The sequence below is a fragment of the Capricornis sumatraensis genome, chromosome 2 (assembly GCF_032405125.1).
Source record: "Capricornis sumatraensis isolate serow.1 chromosome 2, serow.2, whole genome shotgun sequence".
Classification (NCBI taxonomy): domain Eukaryota; kingdom Metazoa; phylum Chordata; class Mammalia; order Artiodactyla; family Bovidae; genus Capricornis; species Capricornis sumatraensis.
The window spans coordinates 87904797-87930147 of record NC_091070.1 but is presented as its reverse complement, the minus strand read 5'-3'; the positions used below and the strand labels follow the sequence as shown (position 1 = coordinate 87930147).

The 25351-nt window shown below is 50.1% G+C and overlaps 1 protein-coding gene across 2 annotated transcripts in view; it reads right to left on the bottom strand.

Moving 5' to 3' along the window:
- The window catches only part of MEGF11 (multiple EGF like domains 11), a 250990-nt gene that overhangs the window by 61573 nt on the left and 164066 nt on the right, over nt 1–25351 (bottom strand). For both annotated transcript variants that reach the window (XM_068964859.1, XM_068964860.1), the window contains exons 5-9: nt 20695–20941; nt 19047–19167; nt 12359–12495; nt 8353–8565; nt 575–749 (exon numbers count right to left, since the gene is read on the bottom strand). In XM_068964859.1, the coding sequence (XP_068820960.1) occupies nt 575–749; nt 8353–8565; nt 12359–12495; nt 19047–19167; nt 20695–20941 (893 nt within the window). The remainder of the gene's footprint in view (nt 1–574; nt 750–8352; nt 8566–12358; nt 12496–19046; nt 19168–20694; nt 20942–25351) is intronic.

Sequence of the window (25351 nt, the reverse complement as noted above, 5' to 3'; positions counted from 1 at the left end):
CTGGGAAGTCACCCTAAGGAAATAATTCAACAGGAGGGGAAAAGCCTTTGGTAGGAAGATGCTCACTGCACATGTGTTGTGGACTCTGGAAACAACTCAGTATTCAGCACTAAAGGAATGGCTGAGGATCATGGGGGTTCATCAACTCCTGCTGTGTTATGCAGCCACTAAAAATGGATACTCAAGAAGCTCCAGCAGCAAACGTGGGTGAAATACAGCAAAATACAAAGTCTTGTGGTTATTAGGTGCTCTGTGGTTATTTGGATGGAAAAATACTATGTGCGCAGGATATGGACAGACTGGAGCTGGGTACAAAGAAGACAACTGGTGTTCCAGGGTGAGGAGACAATGGAAAGACAGCTTCCTTCCATTTCATTTTGCAGTTACAAACCTCCGCAGGACTGGCCTTGGAGAACAGCCTTGGCAGCTCTCTGGTCATAGACTCCGAGCGGCCCATGCAGACACTCATTCTTCATCCCCGGGCACAGGGCCGCACTCCCTGATTCTGGCCCCTCTCCTCCTCTGTGGGGGCGGGGGTGGGCAGAGAGGCCATGGGAGCCCCCTCCCATCTTACCATGAAGCCTGGGGCACAGGTGCAGCTCCCAGTGACGCTGTGGCAGTCGGCACCGTTCTGACAGGTGCAGGGCAGCTGGCACCCATCGCCATAGTAGCCAACGGGGCAGGACTCATTGCAGTGGGAGCCAGCCCACCCTGGCTGGCAGGTGCAAGCTCCAGTCACGGGGTGGCAGCTGAGCAGATGAGAGAAGGATGAGAGGACAGTCTGGTCAGGAATGCGGCCATGTCCCACCCTCTGCCCACCCCAGGTCTGGGCTGCCCATGGTGCAGGATTGAAGAGCCTCTGATGTTAAACTGCTTAATGTTTTTATTATATTTTTTTTATTTATGTGGCTGCACTTTGTCTTAGTTGCAGCACGCAGGATCTTTAGTTGCAGCATGTGGGGTCTAGATCCCTGACTAAGGATCAAACCTGGGCCCCCCCTGCATTGGGAGTATGGTGTCTTAGCCACTGAACCACCAGGGAAGTCCCTTTTTCTTTAAAAAATTTTTTTTAGCTTAATGTTTTGTTTATTTGTCAGAACATGCCAAGCTTACATGGTCTTATGAGCCCAAGAAACTGAGGCTCGTAATTGTTAGAAAATTTGCCTAAAGTTACATTGCAAGGAAATGCAAAATCAGGATTAGATGTAGGTCTCCTGACTCCCAAACAAGTGCTCTTTATAATACAAATACAGAGACCAAAGTAGGAGCCAGCCTTTCCAGGTCCTTCCCTTGTGTACTGTGAGGTTCAGAGCTTTACCCACTCTGCACCCAAAGGAGATGCCCAGTGTGTGGGCAGGTACTAGGGGGCTGCACTGAGACCCAGCGGCTCTGTATACTGTAGGTACTTAATGAGCATTTGCTGAGTTAAAATGGAACCTCTGGGCAGATGTAGCGTCCCCTCTCTGGCAAAGTCTGTACTGGAGAGGACACCCTCCTTTCATGCATTGCCAGGGCTCTTTAAGACTGAGCAAGATCATCTCCATCCCTGGTCTGGCTAGCCCAGAGAAAGAACCCTTGGCTGGAGGCAAGGGCTGCCTGGCACGACCTCTAGAGAGGTGGGCAACCTCTGGCTGGGAGCGTCTGATCCAATAGCCAATATACATTCATGTTAGAGGAGATGCTGAGTGTGGTGACCATCTTCTTCTTAGAGCTTCTGTGGGGAGTGTAATTGACTGATGGCCCCACCTACTGTGTCTGAAATCCAGATAATCTACCTAAAGTCACATTGCAAGGAATTGCAAAATCAGGATTGGACATGGATCTCCTGACTCTCAAACAAGTGCTCTTTACAATACAAATCCACAGAGACCAAAGCAGGAGGCTTTGTTTTCTCTGTGGTCACACTCCCGCCCCGGGCTCCTCTCAGCTAGAGCACAGCAGGAATATATTAAGGTCGACATATTCCTGGGACGTCTGGGACTCCTCTGATGGGCAGTTTGGCTGAAAGACTCCCCATCTTGTGAAACTTTCTCTGAACTGTGCTTCAGTTTAAGACTTTGCATCTAGCCTTCCTTCCTCCTTTGTTTCCTTCACACAGGTCAGATCTGCCTTGCAGTTGATGCTTTTCTAGCCTCCCCAGCCCTTTCCCCCTTTTCCCTCACAGCTGTGTTCCTATAAGACCTCTTGCATTTGGCATCTGCTTCTGTCGGGGAGAACCCCAACTGACACTGTGGAGAAGATGCTGGATGGTAGAGACAAGCCTTTTGGATGTCCTGTGTCATCTGCTTCCTTGCTAAAAGTCCAGTTCAAGGGCTGTGGTTGAAAGGCACACTCTGGGCTGGCAGGAGGAGCCTACATACAAATCTTGGTTCTGCGAAGTTCCACATAGGATACGGGCCTCGTCTCCCTGGGTCATTGGTGGATTCCCAGTGCCAGGCTCATATTCACTGCCCTATTAAGAATTCGGGAGTGAATAGCACTTTTACTACAAGTAATTATTTTCTCTGTTGACTTGTTTATCATCTGTCTCCCCACCAGGTGGCAGCTCCATGGTGGTGGTGCGGGGGTGCGGTTGTCTGTCTCTTTCACTTCTGTATCGTACCCCAGTGGCCAGCAGTGTCCCTGGCACCGGGAAGATACTTAATACGTATTTGGCAAATGAATTAATGAACAAACTAATTGCGTGAAGCCCAGCCAAGCCAGTTCTCCTCTGGGAGCTCTGATTTTCTCATGGAAAATGAGGGATGGACAGGAGCAGACAGTTCCTGAATGGTAAGTACAAGTAGATAAAAATCATTTTGGAAAATGTTTAGTTTCATTAATTGTTCAAGTCAAAACAACAACTGGATATCATGCTTTCTCTACCGAAAAGGTCAAGTTACTTTCTTTATTATTATTTTTTTAAATGGACAATACTCAATGCTGGTAAAGGTTTCTAGAAAACGATTTGGGGTTATGTATCAGGAGTCCTAAAAATATTCAGACCCTTTGGTCTTGTAATTCCATTTCTAAGAATCTATCCTAAGGAAATGATCACAGTTGTGGAGAAAGATTTATGCATGGAGATGTTCCCCGAAGCATTATTTATAACAGTGGAAAATTGAAGTAATTTAAATAATAATAAATAATATGTGACTAGGCTATTAAAGCACCAGGCACTTTACACCTATATTTCTAGTCTTCAAGTAAGCCTGTGAGTTAGGCATTAGGGCCTCTATTTTTCAGATGGCACTTGGAGGTTATATGACTGGCCCAAGGTCACAAAGATAACTCAGTGGCAGCTGGAATTCAAACCCAGGTCTGTCTGGCCATGTTCTAGTCACCGTCACATGCTGCCTCTGACACCAGGATACCGGTTAAATGAATTATGACAATTCATATGAAGGCATGGTAGAGAAGTACTCAAATGTTTTCCAGCCTGTTTACTGATATGACATAAGGGAAAATGAAATAAGCAAACTGTTTATCAAGACAAAGTCATGAGCTAAAGTATGAAAAAAGTGTGAAACAGACGTGGATGGAGAATGAACCAGTTACAACAGAATGGCTTCTGTGCTCACCTCTGGGTTGAGAAATTATGAAGGACTCTGAGTTTGTTCTTTAAATTTCTATGTATTCCCTTTCTCAAACTGAGCATCTATTCTATTAAACAGATAAAAAGCAATAAAATTACAAATATATAGAAAAGAATGTGTGCAAAGGATGGATGTCTGAAGACTTCCCGACCTTCGTGGTTCCCTGGCCCCCACACTGTAAGGGGAGATAGTGGCCGGCACGGGTGCCGTGGGGCAGGGACCCCCGCCTTGGTGGGCCTGACTCTCAGCCAGACAGTTGTGGAGCACTCCTCTCTGTCATCAACGCTTCTAGCAAAGCTCTTAGGCATGGCCTCTCTTAGTTCCAACTTTCCAGGGGCCTCCTCTGAAGTTTTAATTTAGGGTCAGAGGGCCTGGCTCAATCCACAGTCATGGAGACTGACAGGCTTGGAAGTATTCAAGCATGTGGCGGGGCAGCACTGACTGCCACAATCAGCCCTGTACCGCCCTGAAGATTCTGAAGGGTCTCAGGCGCCCTCTTGCCCTTCTCTTCAGTAGACTCGCTTGTTACAGGTCCCTGCTCTGGTGTGAAGACTACTCGTGAAAAGCATACTAGATGAACAGCGAGCTGGCGAACATTGGCCTCTACGCCCTCCTGCATTTCCACTTTCCGTCTCAGCCCACCGGCGTTTTGGATGCACAGGGGTAGATCTCAACACCAATTTTACCTTTTACTCTGAGAAACCAGAAAGCTCAAAACCAAACCCGAGATCATTTTTCTGTCTCCTTTCATGTCTCTAAAAATCTATTTTTAAAAATATAATTTCTATTTTCTTAATTTGATTACTTGTTATAGAAACTCCAAAAATCCTTTTGAAGAGAGAGTGGGGAATGACCACTGACTCAGTCATTGACTCAGAAAACTGCCACCACTATGCTCTCAGCACCTTCGTCACAACTCCCCCTCCCTGGTGTCCCCTGCCCTGCCCACCCCACCACCCCCACCACCCCAGCCTGGTGGCAGAGCCATTCCCTTGGGTCACATGGTGGGCAAACGACTGCTGGTTCGGCTCAGGCAAAAGTCGCAAACACTGATGCTACTTCACTTGCGTAGCTTTTTTTCCACCCGCTTACCTTTCTCCATTTCCCCCAGACATAGATTAATCACAAGTTAATAGGAGTGGAAAGCTGAACAATACAGGACCCTCTTCAGGGTGGAATTTTCTGCCTTTTTCTCTCCTGGCTGCTCTGAGATTTCTATCAATGCTGCATCTGTTGGCTAAATCAAATCTTTCAAAGGTAATCCACGATCATGGCCACTGGAATTCGTCTATGACAATCCAATTGTGGAGGGGACATGGACAAGGGCTGACACATGGGCGCTCACTTTCTCAAGGTTATTCCTTGATGAAGGAAGGAGGCTGCTTTGTGTGTGCTACAAAGCATTTATAAAGGGAATGAAACACTGGGGAATTTCTCTGGCCACTTTTTCCTTCCCAGGGCACTTGGGCTCGACCTCTTTGAAGCGTCCTCTCCAGAGGGGCACAGAGCAGAAAGAGGCTGGGGCAAGCCGAGGAGAGTTTTCTTTGGTCAAGGGTTGGGAGGTCTTTGTTTCTCTAAGAAAGATGCTCAGGGCTTTCCTTGCAAGCTGTCTTGGTAGGGCTCCTGCAGAAGCCAGGGGGGCAATGAGGCAAGGCTGCTGAGGACCCCGCACTGCATCTTTTGGGGAGCTGAGTGGAAGTTTCAGCAGCAAAGGCCACAAGAAATTTTACCCTCACTGGCCTGATGAAGGGTGATAGATTGGGAAACTGAGACAGAGAGGGGAAAGTACACATTTCCAGGATCCAGGGGCCCCAGACCCACCAAAACCTGCGGCTTAACTGCCTTAGGAGTAGGAGTCCTAGAGTCATTCCTCTGCTTTTCTTGGATCCCAAGAGAAGGCTCTAGAGTGGGACAAAGGCTCATGAGAGTGACCTGTGTGCACACAGAGGAAGACAGCTCTTCTCCATGTCCCTGAGAACAAAGCCAAATGCAGCGAGAGAGAGGGTGAGTGAGAGCGGAGGTTCTCCACCTTGGGCAACCCTGCCTCTCCCTATCCCATCCAGGTTGTCAGAACTTGGGGTTGCAGTCAGGGTCGTGCTACTGGCATCTAGTCGATAGAGACCAGGGACGCTGCTAAACATCCTGCAATGCATAGGACAGCCGTCCATGACAAAGAATTATCCAGCCCGAAACATCCATAGTGGCAAGGCTGAGAAATTTTGAGTTAGACCAAATAAAAACTCGGTGGGTGCTGGGGGCTCAGTCCCTGGGGCAGTGTGACAGGAAAAAGTGGTGAAACTTTAGAGCTTGGGCAGAACCACCTAGAGGAATGGGCTGTTGAAGGTGAATTCAGTGATTCTTTTTCCTGAAGGTCTGCTGTGTGCCAGGCATCATGCAGTGCTGAGGCTGCGGAGCTGGGCAAGTCCATGCTGACACTGCTCCCTCAAGGAGGTGTCAAGTGGACCCGGAGGAACCCGGCCTGGGGGCTTGGCTGCCAGGTGCCCTCGGAGTCCCCACGCCTAAGAAGTGCTACTGCTCCCAAGCCCTGAAATGCGACACATGTTATAGAGAGTAAAGCAAATAATCATCAATATTGAATGGGCTGAGATTAGCGACGGAGAAGAGGGAGTCCTTCCAGATTAATAATGCATTGAGGACTCCTTCAGAGGAGGGGTAAATTATGCAGGGCACGCTTGCTTGGGCTTGGGAAGAAAACAATAGCTCTTTCATTTGGGGGTTGTTGGTTGGATCTCCAAGGCAGGGACTATTCCTGCACTGGATCTCAGCGACAGTCTTGCTTCCTGTCCCTGACACGGACCTCCCTTGGCTTCCCTGCAGAGCAGGCTTGCTGGGGGGTGAGGGGGTGGCGGCGGCTGGGGTTCCTGGTGCTGCCTGTCCACCCACGGGACAGTCTGAGGCAGCTGTCCAGTACCCCCGACCAGCCATGTGGAAACCCTGTGTTTAGAGCCCGGGAGCTCTCACTGTGCCCTCCAGACCTGGCCCAGAAGCCACCTCTTCCAGGAAGACTTTCTGTACAGAGCCCCTGGTCACAGTTATTCGAGCACATGACACAACAGGGCCAGCCAGATATATTTCAATGCTTCTAAGATGCTTTTTGCCCCACATTTCATAGCTCTGATGGGCGCGCTATGCAGTCAATGGTATGTCATGGTTCAGTTCTAGTAGTACATACAATAAAGCAGAGCCTCACTGCTGGTGTTCTCTTGTATTTGAAGAAATATGGTAGAAGATGCTCAATGTGTGTGCGTGGGGGGGGGGAGGGGTGCGGGGGGGAGAGGGGTGCGGCGGGGGGGGGGGGGGGGTTGCAGGGGGAGGAAGGGTATGTGATCCAGACTCAAGTTCCTGAGGGCTGGGCAGGTGTTAAGGGGTACTTTCTTTTCTCATGGTCGGCCCTGCAGGCTCTCGGTGTTTGTTGAATGAATAAGTGAATCAATGCTTAAGTCATATACAGGTCAGCTCCATGGGTTCCAAGGCCCCCTGTTAATGGTTTCCTTTCCAGCATTCTGCTATTGCAGACAGCACTGCCTGAGCCACTCAGCTCTAGGAACTAAGAACTGAGGACAGATTCTGTTTAAGCCGTAACACTTGTGAAGATGACTCTGCTTACAGTGACCAGAGGCTCCTGGGCGATGTGTGGAGAAGCAAAAGCTGGAAGTGAGGAGGAGCTAAGGCTAAGTCCTAGCTGTCCCAGAGACAAGGCTACAAGGCAGAGGCCTCTCTGTCTGGCCTGAAAACAGCAGCAAAACCCATGGCCCAGGGCAGCTGGTCCTCCCCTGAGCTGTCCTGCAGGCCCGAGGGGAGAAAGAGAGTCCCCTCACCCTGCACCATCCTAATAAGAGTCAGCCACATAAAAGGCTGTCGAAGCATTTATCTGGGGCCCAACAGCCTCATCTGAAGCTTTAATCTGGGGCCTGACAGCCTCATCTATTACCAGAGGGTGGTGCCAATTGGTGCAGGAAGCGGGAAGTGAAGGGAGCTGGGGCGGGGGCGGGGGGTGGCCCAGGGCAGCTCTGGCTTCTCTACTTCCAGGAAGCAGGGGTGGGGCCAAGATCAATTCAGGTGTCCCCAAGCCCTGAAGGGCAGAGAACAAGGCAAGGCTGGCCCCAAGCCAAGACCCTGATGCGAGCCTGCCCTCTGTCCCTCCTGCTCTTCTACCCTAGCCAGGGCCAGAGGGGACACTCTCTGCAGGCCTCAGGTGAGCCATCCTGGTTTTTAAGGTCTCTTCTAACGCTGACCCTCTATGGCTAAAGCCCTGTACTTCTGCCCTGGTAGGCTGGTCTCTGGGCCCCTTGGGGTTGGGAGATGACTTGGTTAGATGTGGACTGTGTGGAGGGGAAGTGTTTTCCAGGAAAATGCCCCCAGGGCCTGTGGTACCCCAAGCTCAGCCTCAGCGCCCCCCCCCCCCCAGGATTGCATGGCTGCACCCATTGCCACCCTGCTTCCCTGGGGTTCACCAGGCACCCTCTTGCTCCTGTGTGTGGCCCATTTTCAGTGCCAGCAGCCAGGTTCAGTGTTGGCAACTGCGGGTGGTGGACAGAGCTGGTGACCTCAGTCCTCATCTTGACGGACTGAGTGACCTTGGCTTTCCCTTCTTTGAGCAGACTGGCCAGTGAACGTGATCGCTGAGGTCCCAGCTCTGTCACTGCCTGCCCAGATAACCCAGGTGGAGGTGGTGGCTTATGCTCTGAGAGCCCCCTCTCCACCAGGGCCCCCCCAGTCCCTGTCCCTGGGCTCACCAATCCCCCTCACATCATACCTAATGGTGTTGTCAGCATCGCAGGGGCAGGGCAAGCTGCAGCCTGGCCCATGCAGGCCCTCAGGGCACAGCCGCTCCTGGCAGCGCGGGCCTTTGTAGCCAGGCTCACACTCGCAGGCGCCGGAGGTGGGTGAACACTGACCTCCATTGTGGCAGTCGCAGCGCTGGGAGCACTGGAAGCCGAAGGTCCCCAAGGGGCATTCCTCTTGGCACCTGCAGCACAACAGAGTGTGGTGAGTCAGTGCCCCCTTACCTGCCTTTCCAGGTCCTCCGGGCCTGGGCCTGGCGCGCTGCACCTCCTCACAGCCTCCTCCCCTCTTGCCTTGCCTCCTGCAGGAAATGTTCTGTGGTTTCACCATCCTAGCCCGTTCCCCTCTCCAGGCCAGTTCCCCTCAGTCCCCAGGAGTGAGTTCATACTATCCTATCTCACTGATTGTAGGCTTTGTGTATTTTTTTTTTGACTGCAGTAAATAAGGATAACATAAATTTGCCATTTCAATTATTTTTAAGTATACAGTGGTATTAAATACATGTATATTGTGTGGGTTTCCCAGGTGGCTCAGTGATAAAGAATATGCCTGCCAAAGTCGGAGATGTCAGAGACGTGGGTTCTATCCCTGGGTGGGGAAGATCCCCTGGAGGAGGAAATGGCAACCCACTCCAGTATTCTTGCCCTGGAAATCCCATGGACAGAGGAGCCTGGGGGGCTACGTCCATGTGGTCACAAAAAGTCAGACATGACTGAGTGTATACATAGAACACAGGTTGCTGTGCAACCATCACCACCATCCATCTCTAGAACCTTTTCATCTTCCCAAACTGAAACCTCCGTACCCATTAAATAACAAGCTACGTGACGTCCCACGGCCAGAGGAGCCTGGCAGGCTACAGCCCATGGGCGCGCAGAGTCAGACATGACTTAGCATAGAGCATGCACGGACGTAGACCCATTGCCACAGCAACAAATGAAGCGGTGAACCTGGGGGCGTTTGAGGAAAGAGGTGGGCCACCCTTGCATCCTAGAGACCAGTGAACAGGAACGGCCTATGGACTTTGGATTGTCTGCGTCCCCACGCTGCTTCAAACGTGTGGAGAATGGGGAACTGGCCTTACTGCCCTGACATCTGCTTCCTCGTCACAGAATGGGATGGTAATAATTAAACGTCACTATGTGTTTGAGGATTAAATGAGATGACGCGTATAAACCTTTAGAAAGGTGCCCCATGGATGGTAAGCGCTCAGTAAGCAGTGCTAGCTCTTATTATTCCTCTCGTTAATACTGTTTTCTGTGGTTCTAACAGAGCCCTTTTGGCATGAAAAGGCTCAAAGGGAAGACTTCCAAAATGTTAACAACAGAGTGGACTTAAGGAATTACGAATGCTTTAATGATTATGTTTTTCCATTTTCAGGTTTTCTGTTTATCTTCTACAATAATCAGGGCAGAGGGGAGCCATAAAAGATGTTGGGAAAAAGAAAATACAGCCTTAGCCTCTTTATTACATCTTGGTGAGTCCTGAGTTGGAAGCAGTGTTCTTCATCACAGCACCAATTGTCTTCCTGCAAGTCCTGCTGCGTTTTAGCCCGTCTGAGGCCTCAGGGAGGGAAAGAACAGAGGAAGAGGGAAGAGAGAAGGGGATGCGCGGAGAAGAGATGGGAGGCAGAAGAGAGGAAGAGGGGATATGGTGGAAGGGGTGAGGACGGAAACCGAGGCAGGCGCAGAGGACACAGTGCCGGTAAGAACTGGACACCGCCAGCCTGTTCTGCCTCACGGTGGATTTCCCCGGAAGTCACTCAGGTTGCCTCTCCTGGATGTCTTAGGCCATCAGGGAAGAAACCCCAGCCTGGAGACACCTCCAGACTCTCCTCTCCCACTGGAACATTCCTGCTCCCTCCCCTCTGGCAGGATTGAGCAGAGAGTCCTAGAGTGTGAGTTCCTTTCTCTGAAGGGCATGTCTCCAACCCATGTCATATTTACAAAGTGACACTCCATAGCCCCAGAAAAAGAATCTGGAAATGAAATATTGACAACCTAATCCATTTACATAATCAGCCTCTTTTTTTTTTCTACCCACAATTTAAACAACTTATTTATTTAGAGATCAAGCAACGACTGCTAATGAATTTTACACAAAGCGCACTAATAACGGGGCCTGTGGAACAGAAGGGTAATCACAGCAGGAATTAGTTTTCTACTTAAACATCCTTCCTTTGCAACATATCAATCTAATGTGTCCGATATTACCATTAACAACCAGATACATTGCTCAATTAAATTACAAAATGAGCTGCAAAACCCTCGTTACGTTTCATGTTTAATTTGCACTGGATTCTGCCTATCCGGGGAGGCCTACGTTATTATACCCACTCAACTTTAATATGCTTGCAACGATGTGGGGTGGGTTCACGCAGCTGTCACTTACAAAATTAATGGAGGCAATTTTACAAAATATTAAACACCAGGCAGCCTGTTTAGGTGGGAAACCCAAATGCTACTGGGCCCTCTTTTTGAATTCTTCTGGAGTTGATGGGCAAAGCTTGCCAGAGGATGCTAAGGTCTGAGGGTCTTCGCTCTGTCCCAGGTTCACGGGCTGGGTCCCAACAAGGGGGATTAGGGTTATTTCTCCATTTGGTATGTCTTGGCGGTGGAAATGGAGAGCGCCAATGAGGCTGGGTATCCTGGTGTGGAATCTAGCCGGTTGGCGCTATCAACCTGCTTGTCTCCAGTGGTGAATGGGTTTCGTTGGCCATCATATGCAAGTGGCCAAGACGAAGGGGTCCTGTTTCAGTTCCAGGGTCTCCCAGTTCCTGCCCCTGCTGGCTCAGCCTGAGCATTTTCCCACTGGGAGAGACAGTGGGGACGGGAAGGTGGAGGCAGCACAATCCTGCCACCCTTTCTTCCCTCAGAGATGCAGACTCCAGCAGAGGTCAGAGAGGGATGGGTGCCCTGATGCCACACCCCACATTCTACACCAGGGATGCTCACGAGCTGAACATGCTCACCAAGAGCTCAGATCTGGCTTAAAAGGCTCCAGGCTAGGGGTAAACGGGCTTCAGGCTGAAAATGGAAAATCTCTTTTCTGGACATCACTAGGATTTGGGGCTGACTCCAGTGAGAGTTGGAGGGGTCCCACTATGTTGGTCAGAGCCAGAAGGACTCATTGGTTAATTCAGCCCTGACTCCTGCTTCCTGATATCACCTGGGCAGGGGAGGCAGAGTAACAAAATCCAGGTGAAACACGGATCCCACAGAAGCAGGCAAGGGGCGTGAGAGTTTCCTTTCTACTGCCCATCTCTCTGCTCAAAGAGACTGATGTGGTTCAGTCTGAGAGGGAGGAGATTCACCTAGATTCTGTGGACAAATGTCCTCCACCAAATCTGAATTCACTCACCATCAGACACCCTGGCTGTCCTTTCTCCTTCTCCCAGAGCACCTTCCCTATCATCATGAAATCCCTCTTGCCGTGGCAAACACACACGTCCAGTAACCCTCCCATTATGTATTTTGTGGGTTATCCACTTGGCAAGGTTAGTTTGATTCCAGAACATTGGCGGCCTTGTTCAGTCTGCTCTTAGGCCACAGGCCTTCAGAGGATGCAAACTGATGTCAGTATCCTTTTGACAGAACTCATATCAGGAATAAAAATCCACTTCTAAAAAGAATAGTGCAAAATGTGTGAACTGAGAGTGCATGCTCAACTTCTTTGGATTATTGGTGCCGCTGCCTCCCTCCAGGAGGGCAGCAAGTAGAGGGTGGTGGTAGGTGCCCACCTCTTTCCCCAGGTGATTCAATGCAAATTCCAGGCTTGGGTCACTGGGCTGGGGGAAGGTGGGTGCCCTCAGCAGGCTGAGGGCCAGGAAGGATGGATTGGCAGGAGGACTCAGAATGCTTTCTGAGAAAGGAACAGGAAAGCTGGCAGAAGGCTGGTAAACCTGACCTGTTGTCTGCAAGGCTGCCGTGAACATGAGCAACGTGACCAGTAAGGACGATAGCTAACAGCATCCTTACCTGTCTCCCATGTATCCGGCTGTGCAGTGGCACTGCCCAGCCACGTGGTCACACTGCCCTCCGTGGTGGCAAGGACAGTCCTGGCTGCAGTTCTGGCCGAACGTCCCCGGTGGGCAGGGCTGGGCACACACTGCCCCCTGAAACACAGGAGGGAAGACCTGCAGAGGTGGTGCTTCTGAGATGCAATCCTGAGGCCACCTTCTTCTAGAAGTAGCACGGTTGCTACAGCCCAAGGGACCACCCCATCCCTTAGTGGGACCTTCTCCCCAGTCACAGAAGCACAGAAAGTTGGACACCATGACTCCAAAGCCACACTTTAGAGATGGGCAGACTGAGACCAGTTTGCTTATCCAATCTTTCAGCACATATCTAATGAGTGCCTGTTGTATACCAGACCCTGCACTAGACTCCAGGGATATAAAAATACAGGTAGGATTCGATTCCTGTCCTTCCAACCTACTGGGGAGAGAGACAAGAAAACAGATAACCAGTGCGTGGCGCTAGGTGCCCTCACGCTGGTGCAGGAGGCAGTGCTGAGGAAAAAAGAAAGCAGAGACGTGATTAGCACGGTGGTGTGGAAACCTACATTTATCTCTACTTCCTTCCCAAGCCCAGCTACCAGAAGAGTAAAGGGGAGCAGGGGGAACATCTAAACCTACAAGGAGGAACGGAAGGGGAGAGGGGACCGGGGAGGACGAGAAGTGTCACGCGGTGGAAGAGGGGCTGGCATGTGGAGGAACAGGACCTGCTGGAGCCTCTGCTTTCTCAGCAACGACGAGTGCCTGCAAAGGCAACGTCGGAAGACAATGCTCAGTAAAGCTCAGGAATCAGAGATACCGGAGGGCCAAGGTGCCGGTGTGCAGAACAGGAGGAGTGTTTAGAAGTTTATAAAAGAGGGAATTAGTCCCCAGATTTTTACCCTCATTCCAAATAGCCTTGCCAAGACCAGCAATTTACTTTTAGGGAGGCTGGCCCATGAACGCTTCAGACACAGGGACACCAAGCACAGCTAAGGCGGGGGGGGGGGGACCATCAGGAATGGGGATCTTGTGGGATCTGCCTGCCTAACAGTCAGACCCTCTGCTCTCTTCCCCTGCTCGGCCCCTAGGATTCTAGTGACCAGACTCTACTCCCTTTTGCAGGGTTCTGGAGGATTTCTTTCTAGGAACACTGAGAGGTCAAAGGGAAAGATCTCCAGATACTGATATTTAAGGCTCCTATCAGTCAACAAGCCTGGCACCTCTCCTGCCCCTCAGGCTTCCAGCCAGCTTTTCCAAGGATTACGGTAAAACATGAACAGGAGACCAGGAATCAGCAGATACTTGAAATGAGGCTCTAATGAATTGTGAGATGGTGGTAAAGCATGTTTTGGAGAAATATGGAGGGAAATGCCAGAGGAAACACCTAAAAGATTTGAATCTGGTATCTTTCAGGAGTAGGACCTGTCAGGGGGTGGGAAAGAGGACTATTTGCCCTTCCTTCCAGTAGTAGCCTTGTGGTATGAGATACTGTATATAATTCTAAAATTATACATATGACTCTTTGGTCTTTATCAAACAGGAATCTAAACTTACTTTTGTTTCCTGCTGCCTTTCTAGCCTCTCCCACACCAGAGATGGTCATTTCTCTTATGAAGATCAAGGATTCTCCCACAATTAATTAATCAATTAGTTCAACTCACAATTATTAAGCACCGATAATTGCCAACCCTGAGGAAGCTAGTTTAGTCAGGAAAATCCTGCTGACCAGAGTCATCTATCAATATCATCCAATTTACTTGTAATGAATTAAGCAGTAGGCCTTTTAACTCAGATTTCTCCCCTACATATATGTCAGATAGTGCAGGGCTGAGACAGGGGCTAGGAGGGGCAGAGATGGACGATTGAGGGGAAGAGGCTGTAGCCGAGGATGGTGAGATGAGTGAGTACGTGAGGAGAGGCGCAGGGTAAAGCTACTCAGATGAGGGGTCCCTCTTCTTCCTGGAGGTGGTGGGGGTGGTACTTTGGGCCTGCTTTTCTCACTGTGCCCCAAAAGTTCTAGGGATTCTTGAGGGAAGGGAGGAGTCTTTATGGCCAGTTCTCTGCAATCCTGGGCTGGATGAGGCCACTTTGACAATTAAGGGGGCTGTGTTTATACCTTCTACGTCCTCATCATGGAGCACAGTGGAGCCCTCCTATACTCACACACACACACTCCATCCATCCGTCCATCCATCCATCCATCCTGTAGACCACAGACTCCCTTTCTCTTAAGAGTTTCTGAGACATGATCCGCGTTTCCTGACGAGACCAATAGGAACGGTTGCTTCCTTTCAAGAATTCCTGGGGAAATTGAGCATCCTTGAGCCTTTTCTGGATGGGACGGTGAGCACCTCTTTCAGCCCCTGCCCAGTATTCCCCACCCACAGCTCGGTCCTCCTCAGGCTCGAGCTCCTGGGGCTGGAAGGATCTGCTACATCTGAAGGGCTGCTGCCTGATAGGGTGGGAAGAACACTGGACTCAAAGTCAGGACTTGGGCTCAAACCCCAGGTCTACCTCCTTCCAGATGGCCGAGCGAGGACAAGTCATGTGATAGTTCTGAGCTGCGGTTTCCTCATCTCTAAAATGGGCGTGGTAACCCCCAGTGTCCCACGTGGTTGTAAAGATTCAGTGGGATCAGAGATGGGAAGCAACCTTCATTAAATTAGAGATGAGTGGGCCCTTCATTAATATTCAACCCAAACAGACCCCTGATGAGGTGGAGGTGGTAGGACCCCATATCACATGGGACAGGGGAGAGTCGGGGAGAACCACACAATCGATCGGTTACTGCTGGTTAGAAGATCACATGGGGCAGGGAAGAGTCGGGGAGAACCACACAATCGATCGGTTACTGCTGGTGAGAAGAATAGCTTTGGGGGAGAGATGGGGGAGAGAGCAGACAGGAGAGTTTCAGCCGGAAAGAGGGCTGTGATCTTATGGTTTCTTTCCTGCTATTATGAACTGAATCCTGTCCCCCAGGTTCACATATCCCAGCACCTTAGAATATGACTGTGGCTGGACACAGGGCCATTAGAGGGGCAGTGAAGTTAAAGTGAGGTCATCAGGGTGGCCCCTAGCCCAATATGACTGATGTCTTCATTGGGAGAAGAGATTAGTACACAGACAGGGCAGAGGGAAGGCCACGTGGAGACACAGGGGGAGACCGCAAGCCACAAGCCAGGGCCTGAAGCCTTAGCAGGAACCAACACTGCCAACACCTTGGTCTCGGACTTCTGGCCTCCCGAGCTGTGAGAACACATCTCTGTTGTCGAAGCCCCCCAGTGCGTGCTGCTATGTCATGACAGCCCTAATACACCTGCCCCATAGTCAGCTGAGAGTATGTCTCCTAGAGCGGCGGGGTCTCAGGCTGTGTGGCATTTAGTAGGTGGGGGAGACGCAGTGAGGCAAGAGTCCTGTTCCTCAGGACTGGATGGACCAAATGGTTCTGTCCAAATCTGGAAACCAGCTGCACATAAAGAACACCACGGATAAATGGAGCAGAAGAAAGGAGGGGGCCAAGTCGGTGAAGGACTTGAGGTTAAGCCAATGAGACAACGCAGCCTCTCCAAGCCTCTAATGATCACTGCTGTCCCGGGTGGGATGGATGCCCTCAGGGGAAAGTGAACAGGGGTTGGCTTGGGTATTGTGGAAATGATCCAGGCCATCCAGGTCAGGCTTGGGGCCCCATGTACAAAACTTCCCAGACCTGAGCTTCTAGGATTTTACACATACCTCTCTTTGCTCCTCCATGATGACTGGTTCTATCTCCCAGCTCTTGGGGCCTGTTGTTTCCTGAGTGTATATGTGTGTGCATGCACACGTGTGTGTCCAGCCTCCACCATCAGACTGGGAATGCCTAAGGCAGGTGATCATATCTCCTACCTCCCCTCTGTCTGCACTTCCCACTCACAGTGAACTCCTCACACCTGGGTCTCCTCCTCTGAAAGGTCTCAAAGCCCAGAAAGAGAGAGGAAACAGCCCCCTAGGCTCTTTGCAGAGGCCCTCTGGGAACGGGCTTACCACAACTGGGCAAGAGTCGTGTCCTGTGGGCATACACCGGATTGCCCATACACCTGTGGGCATACCCCTACTGGCCAGGGGTCCCCGAGGAAGGGGCCCCGGGGGCCAGGGTTCCAGGCAGCTCCTCTCCAGGTATGCATGAAGCCTTGGTTCTTTGGGGACCTGCTCTGTGTGTGAGCAGTCGTACTCTTTAGATCTCTGAGTGCTGCTAAAGCCATGTGGGGCTGGCAGGCAAATGAGGCAATGGAGGATAATAAAGGGAGGACCGCTCTGCCCTGCACCGTCCCCTTGGCCCCAGCGCTCTCCCTGGGAGGGGCCTCGGGCCCCAGCAGCAGCTTCATTACACTGTGACCGCATGCATGAGGGGTATTAATAATTCATACAAATCTGCAAGTTATATGCTCTGTCAAAAATAGAAATGCAATTGTCTACAATAAAATTAAAAACATAAAGTTTCTAAATCCAAAGGCTGCTATTGACAGAGTTTCCTGTCATCTGAAAGAACAAACCTCTCACTGTATTGGGAGGGGAAAAAAATTATCTGTGTTGGTTTCCTCCCCGCTGCCCTCTTCAATCACCAGCCTCCATCAGCCTCCATCTCTCTAGAGAGGACTTTACAGGCACGGGTCTGCCTGTGGCCTGTTCTCCCCCTACCGCATCCTGATCTGACCTCACTGCCTGCTGCTGGGTCTCTGAGGACCCAGCCTGCGAGTGATGGGATTCTGGAAGTTGGCTGGAGATGGAAGGGCCTTTACAGAGGGTGGTTCAGGGTGGGAGAGACGGGCAGGTGTGGGAGAGGCCGGGGCCACTTCGTTCTCAGAAGAGACAGAGACAGCCGGGCACCAAGACCTTGGATTCAGGAGTCAGCATTCCAGTTCCACCTCCCTCTCCACCAGCTGCATGGCCTCGGCCAGGCCACTTAGCCACTGTGGGCCTCCGCTGCCTCATCTGAGAAAGGGAGGTATTGACAGACCAGTGGTATTCAAGCCTCTTAAAGCTGGGAGGTCCTGTTTTTATGTGAAATCTTACCTAGGACCTCTTGGTAGATTAAAATGGAGACGTGGGGGTGTGTGGGTCCCAGAGCCCCAGTTGTTAGGCTACTTGCGCCCACCTTCACCTCCAAGAAACCCTCGGGTTCTGTGAAACACAGAAGAAAATCCTATAGTCTGGATTGATTTTTTTCAAATGAAGACTTGAAGTCAGGGTCGGCTGCTTCAGAATCATCAGGGGAGCTTATTAAAAAAAAAAGAGAGAGAGAGAGAGATCCTGGGCCCAGGATGGTCTACGGTGGAGTCTGGGAATCTGTATTAACCCCACCCCACCCCCATCCACTGCAACTCTGGTGCGCAGCCAGGTTGGGACAAGGCTGGACCATATGATCCCCCAGGTTTTTTCCTGCTCTAAAGAATTCTGGCCAATCTGCCTGCGTCACAGGCCCTGTGGCCGTCCCTCCTGCTGCTCCCCCGCCGTGACCTCGCGTTCACAGCCTCCTGAAATATCCTGCTCCTCCTCCACAGCCCTGTCCCTTCCTGGCTCCACAAAGCCCCGGCCCCAGGGGAGGCAGCCGACTGTGTCACTGAGCTTCCCTGAAATGGGAAAGTCAGCCTCGGTGACCGGCTGCTTTTGAGGGGCTTGGGATTGCAGAGGGTGGGGACACTGACAGGGGGGACAGGCTGGCTTAAGGGAGGCTGTGGCTTGCCTGTGGCATCCAGGGACATAGAAAATGAATGACAGTAGAGAATTTCAGTGTTTGCAGGGCACCTGGGTCCTATACTGCCCTCATCTGAGCCTTCTGCCAACCGTGCCGCTCTGAAGTGCGGGGCTGGCTGTTTTTATGCCAGATGGTTTTCATTTTGGCCCCGTCACATGACATATGGGATCTTAGTTCCCCGACCAGGGATCAGACCCTCCCTCCCTGAAGTGGAAGTGTGGAGTTTTAAACACTGGTCCACCAGGGAAGCCCCTGATTTTATGCCAGGTTTACAGTTAGGGAAGCAGAGACTAGAATGATTGAGGGCTTTGTTTTTTCAGGGCCAACACTGTATGTGAAGCCTGGATTCAGGCCTGTGATTTGATTAATCCCATCCCACTTCCCCACAGTGGTTGTTCCCAGATAAGGGACCTGGACTGGTGGAGGCTACCTCAGAATCACCCGGAGCCCACGTAAGATACAGATCCGGGGCCCACAGAATCAGAGGAACTGTGTGCCTCTGTGAGTATAGGGGTTGGAGGCTGGCAATCTGAAGTTCTATAAAGGCAGGGGGGCCATGCCTGCTCTCTCCCTTCCCCTGCACCACCTCCATCCTTACACCATGGCCCTTCAGCACATCTCAGAGCCACGGCAGCTCAAGTGAGCATGCTGAAAGACAGACACAACTTATGAGAAGAATTCAACCCCTTCGCACACAAGGGACCACGGGCTCAGAAAGGTTAGGCAACTTGCTTCAGATCACACAGCATTTAGATACGAGCCCCAGCAGTCAAAGCTGTGTCCATGGCCCCCCGGCAGTGTCTAATGATCCCCAAGACCATAAAGAGGAGGGAGGCTATTCAGGATGGGAGAGGAATTTAGCTCTCCAGGGTGCGTGTGAACCAGGGATGCTCAGACCTCTTACAGAGCCCCACCCAGATCCTGCAGGGCCACCTACCGTCCAGCCTGGAGGGCAGGCACACTCCCCAGTGATGTGGTGGCAGGTACCCCCATTCTGGCAGGGGCAGCGCAGCTCACAGTGAGCCCCATGGCTCCCAGGCGGGCAGAGCTCCTCGCAGCTGCAGAGAGAAGCAGAGGTGTGAGGGGCAGCGGCATGCAAAGCCAGTCCCAAGGCTCCTGGGCTCCCTAGAAGTTAGTGAGTTCCTGGTCGATATGAACTATACTAGGCACAAGGCCAGGAGGGGAAAGAGGGACTCAGTAGTGTCCTTGGGGGCTGTGTGCTTGGGCCAGTACAGGAGATGACTTAAGGGCTTTCGGTATAAAGAAGAGGGCCCTTCTGGGGTGGGAAAGCAGAGGAAATCTTCCCTAAGAGGGAGGCATTTTACTTGAGTCTTGAAGGTAAAGTTAGTTTCACCGGGAGAAGGGGAGGAAGGCGGAGCCAGGCAGAAAGAACAGCACAAAGGCCATGAGACGCAGCCACGAGTCCAACCTTCGAGAATCTGCCTAGATTCCGAAAGAGAGGGAATGTGGGGCAGGCCTCCACTCTCTTCCAGGCTCTGGAAGGCTCTCAGCCCCCACAACAGGCTTCTCTAGAAGGACTGGGCACTGCTGAGATGCAGGGGAGGCTCTGCATGTGGTCTTCTTGGGCCTGAGCTCAATGCCTTGGCCCGGGAGCTGGTCAGACATGGGGGCAGGGGACACCCTCCATCAGAGATATATCTGTGGCCAGATTGCTTGGGTGCTCCCTCAGGATCTAGGGCTGTTGAGGCAGCCACTGAGCCTTTGATAAGTTTGAAAAGCCTATGAAAAGTTTTGTTTAGAATCAGAGCGTCAGCGAAAACAGTACAGTTAAATTTCAGTGTATCAGTTTCATAAAGCAGTTGAGGTTATGGTGATTTAGCAGATCACAGGAAAGCAAGAAAATGTGTCACACTTATACCAAATTAAGGATGTTCAGTTATGTTACTAATGTATGCAACTTTAATTTTGTTTAACACTCTCTGCCAAAACAAACTTTATTCCCTATAACTTAAAATGTGTATATATATATATAATAGCTTATTATACACAGTTAATTCCACTGTTTTGGCTGCAATAAAATCGATTTTGAAAAAAGAAAAAAGGGTGGCGAGGAGAATGTCAGTCTTGCCTCTGAGGGGTCACGACTACCCTGTCCATGCAGACTCCCTCTCCTGAACACTGGCTGAGGGGAAAAAGCAGGGGAAGAGGATCAGGCACAGTGGTCTCCCCAAATCTAAGCATGGTGTCTGCCCAGCGCCCTCACCCCACCCGTCTCGAATGGCCTGGAAGGCTCAGTAATGGCACTTGGATTATGATCAGAAGAGAATTCCAAGCCAAACTCTGGAGCCCAAATCAGGAAGGGTCTCCTAGAAGAAGGTTTAGCCAGCTTCTCCCACCATGAGAGCATCCATCACGAGTCCTCCAAGCCAGTTCCAGTCACCCTGGGCCCTGGACAGCAGGGATCTGAGGCCTGTGCAGGTGAGGCCCGGGAGTTCAGCCTCTGCAGGACTTGGGGCCAGAGCGCAGGAGATTTTACAGCCAGGGCTTTCTTGATCCTTCTCGAGTTTCCCCATCTTACCCTCTCAGCCACCCCTCTGCATGCATCCCATGTGGGCTTTACTCACTAGATGCCGGTGTAGCCCGGCGCGCAGAGGCACTCGCCTGTGCGGGGGTCGCAGCTGGCGCCGTGGCGGCACTGGCACGGCAGCTGGCAGCCCTTGCCGTGGGTGCCCGGGGCGCAGAGCTCCTCGCAGCGCCAGCCTCGGAAGCCGGCAGCGCACACACAGGCGCCTGTGATGGGGTTGCACAGGGCCCCGTTCTGGCACTGGCACCGGTTGCTGCAATGGGGGCCCCAGTGGTCGCTATCGCAGCCTGTAAGAGAGGAGCAGGTCAGGGCAGAAGGATCCCTGTGGACTCTCCGGATGGGGGCTGGGACCAGCCTTCCTGTCTCTGCATCACTCTTCCCTGGACAGGAGGCAGCAAGGGGGTTCCCGTGGGAGCATTCACCAATAGCCTCCATCAGCTGGTCATTAACATCTACCCCCCTCCCCTAAATAATCAAACAAGCTCAGAAGCTTCTTTTCTCAATGCATCTCTTAGTCAGGGTCATTCCAGTCCAACCAAGACTGGTCAATCCAGTCTCCCAAACCCTTCTTCTGTACTGGAACTCTGAAACCATAAGCTATTTAACCTTTGCCAAACTCTACTTGGTAGTTTCTTCCTCTCAGCCAGGCCCTTTCTCTTCCAGTCTGCCTCCTCTCTTCTCTGTGACTCTACTCCCCTTCTTGGAGCTGCCCCAGCCCAGCTCCCATCTCTCTCTTTCCATCTCTTCCTGAAACATTTCTTTGTCTCACGGCTTGCATCTCACTCTCTGTGAACACGTCTCCAAACTCCCTGCCCTTCCCTGGGCTCCACTCCCTGTCACCCTTCCCATCTCACTTTCACGCTGCGTCTCCCTATCAGTAATGCCGACATCCCCTGCTTCCTTCATCTTCAGTTCAATCTCATTACTTTCTAAGCAGCTAACTTCAGAAGGGGCAGGAACAAGAAATGTTTCCCTGGGAGGTGACAGACAGCCGTGAAGATCTTTATGTGTAATTAAATGTTTCACAGAGTGATCGCTGAGCCAGCTTTGCAGAAATTCACACTCTGTGGCTGCGGAGAGGGGCTGAATGGCAGTCTTCAGGTAGGCCGCCCAGTCTGCTACCACTTCCTAGCCTGACCCTCACCTGACGCATACAAGACACACAACAACAAGATGTCCTCGACTCTAACCTCATTCTCTCAAATCCTGGAGTAGGGGTGTACGTGGAGTTCAGGCAAGGACAGGCATGAATAATGTACTAGGAGATGTAGTACATCTGCTCCCAGCTAAGGAATCAGGCACCTTCCTAGAAGAGATGGCCCCTGAAGTGGACCATAAAAGATGTCTCACTTGTCTATCAGAATGACCAAAATGTCCTGTGTTAAACCATGGAAAATCCCTCATTCTGAGAAATCTCTTAGTGCTGGGCAAACTGGAATGGCTAGAGACCCTACTGCCTGAAGATAAGGAGATGGTTAGTTGGCCTTTGTGCTCCAGTGTTTCTAGGGTTTAGACACCCAGAAAGAAAAGGGGGCAGGCGAGTGGGATTGAGGAAGGTGTCCCAGGGGCAGGCTCAGTATGAGCAAACAGACAGTGGTACCCAAGTGTTGGATACGGACAAAAGCACAAGGTTCCAGTGAAGCCAATGAGTCCATGGGCTCTTTGGGACCACAAGGTTGATGGAGAATCACTTTAGCAGCCCCACCAATCCTCCTCCATTACCTCCCACTTGCTAACCAAAGTGAAGTGCTCTAAGTCATGGAAACTGTCCATCACTTTTACTTTTTTTTTTTACTTTATTTTACTTTACAACTCTGTATTGGTTTTGCCATACATTGCCATGAATCCACCACGGGTGTACATGCGTTCCCAAACGTGAACCCCCCTCCCACCTCCCTCCCCATAACATCTCTCTGGGTCATCCCCGTGCACCAGCCCCAAGCCTCCTGTATCCTGCATCGTGTCCATCACTTTTAGTAGATGGAACCACCCTAGGCCTGGAATCTCAATCACCCTATCTTGCCTCATCCCTTTTTCATTGTGCCCCCAATACACATACAAGCTGAGCTGCCAAAGTCTGAGTAGGCCTCACCCTGCATTTTCCACTTGGTACTACAGTGAGTGAGGCAAAAACCAAGTCTGATAGCCAAAGCAGTCTTGAGAAAGAAGAAAGCATAACACTTTCTAATTCCAAACAAAGCTATAGTAACACAAAGAGTATGACACTGGTGTAAAGACAGAAAAAGAGCCCAGAAGAAACCCATGCATATATAGTCAATTAACTCACGACGAAGGGGCCAAGAATATACAGTGGTAAAGGGCTGCTGCTGCTGCTGCCAAGCCGCTTCAGTCGTGTCCGACTCTGTGCGACCCCATAGACGGCAGTCTCTTCAATACATGGTGTTGAAAAAACTGGACAGCCACATCCAAAAGAATGAAACTGGGCCTCTATCTTACACCATATGTAAAAATCAACTCAAAATGGATTAGAGACTTGAATGTAGGACCAGAACCAAAGAATCCCTAAAGACGACATAGGTAATAATCTCCTTGATATTGGTCTCAGCAATGATTTTTTGGAGTTGACCCTAAAAGCAAAGGCAACTGAAGCAACATCAACAAGTGGGGCTACATTAAACTATAAAGCTTCTATGCAGCAAAGGAAACCAACACAATGAAAAGGCAAACTACCAAAGGGAGAAAATATTTGCAAATTACATATCTGATAAGGGGTTAATCTCTGAAATATACAAAGAACTTTTACAACTAAGTAGCAAAATAAATAAAAACTCAACCCCAAACAATCTGATTAAAAAAATGGACAGAGGATCTAAATAGACATTTTTACAAAGAAAACATGCAGATGACCAACAGGTACTTGAATAGGTGCTCGTAATTATCAGGGAAATGCAAATCAAAACCACACTAAGATATTACTTCACACCTGGTGGGTTACGATCCAAAAGACAAGAGCAAGTGTTTGCAAAGATGTGGAGAAAAAGAAACTTTTGTGCATTGTTGGTGGGAATGTAAGCTGGTATAGCCACTATAGAAAACGGTATGGAGGTTCCCCCAAAACTTAAAAATAGAACGACCATACAATCCAGCAATTCTACCCCTGGGTATGTATCTGAAAGAAATGAAAACACTAACTTGAAAAGATATCTGCATCCCCATGGTCATGGCAGCATTATTCACACAAGCCAAGATACAGAAGCAACCTAATGTTCATCAGTGGATGAATGGATAAAGAAAATCTGTATACACACACACACACACACGTATACACACATACATGTGTATACCCACACACATACAAAAGAATATTATTCAGCCACAGAAAAGAAGGAAATCTTGCTATTTGTGACAATGTGTGTAGACATTGAGGGCATTATGCTAAGTGAAATAAGTTAGAGAAAGACAACATACAATCTCACTTATCTGCAGAGTCTAAAAAGCAATGAACAAAAATAGAGCTCATAGATACAGAGAACAGTTTGGTGGTTGTCAAAGGTAAGTAGTGGGTAAAGGGGGCAAGGTGGTCAAAAGGTACCAACTTCCAGTTATAAGATGAGTAAGTTCAGGGGATGTAACATACAGCATGGTGACTATAGTTTATAATTCTGTATTGTATATTTGAGAGTTGCTTAAAAGAGAAGATCTTGAAAGTTCTTATCACAAGAAAAAAATTTGTAACTGCATGTGATATTAACTACACCTACAGTGGTGATTATTTCACAGTATATACAAATGTCGAATCATTTTGCTGTGACCTGAAACTAATATAAATTTATATGTCAGTTATATCTCAATAAAAAAGTGAGTACAGTTATCATCACAAGCTGCACTCACACTGTAAGAGGCTCCCAGGACAGAGACTGGGGGGGGGCACGCAGCAGTCACGTGTCTCCCACGTCACCTTCTCTCTGGAACATCTGCCCAGTGAATGGAAAGACAAGCAGAATTACCTAGCGCATCATTTCTCTCTCTCTTTTTGTTGCCAAGCACATATAGCTAAATTTGCATGAGTTTAACATACATATGATGTGATTCCATTGTAGTAATAATAACCACCACATTTTAAATGCTCACTTGTGACACTTAAAATGGTGTGAATTAGATTTTATTATTTCTCCATTTTTACAGATGAGGAAATAAAGGGTCAGGGAAATTATGTGATTGCCCGAGGTTATAGTCAAGGGTAGGCCAGGTCACTGCCCTCAGACCTTGGCTCTGTATTGAACTGTTGGAGTCCAGAGCCAGCTAGTCCTTGGTGCATCCCAGGACAGACAGTTACATTTCACTTATCAGAAGGCACCTCCATTCACTGTGTCACAACCAAAACCCAGTAAGAAGTAAAACTATGTCTCTGATGAGGGATCAGGGTATTTTCATGAAGTCCATGGACTAGCACTTGGGTGCTTTCATTCTTCGACTTGTTCATTCAACCAATATTTACCAAACGCCTACTAGGGTCAGAAAGTGTCCCACCCTCTTGGAGTTACAATCAAGTGGGGACATAGCCTCGGGAGCAGCATTTATGGAATGCTATGAAAGGGCCATGATAAGGGCAGTCCAGGGCATTAGAGAACATGGAAATGCAGTTCCATTAAGCCTGGTCTGGGTTCTCAGATCACAGACTGTGGGGTGTGAGTGTGTGTGCGCATGCATATATGGTGTATTTATATGTGTGTATG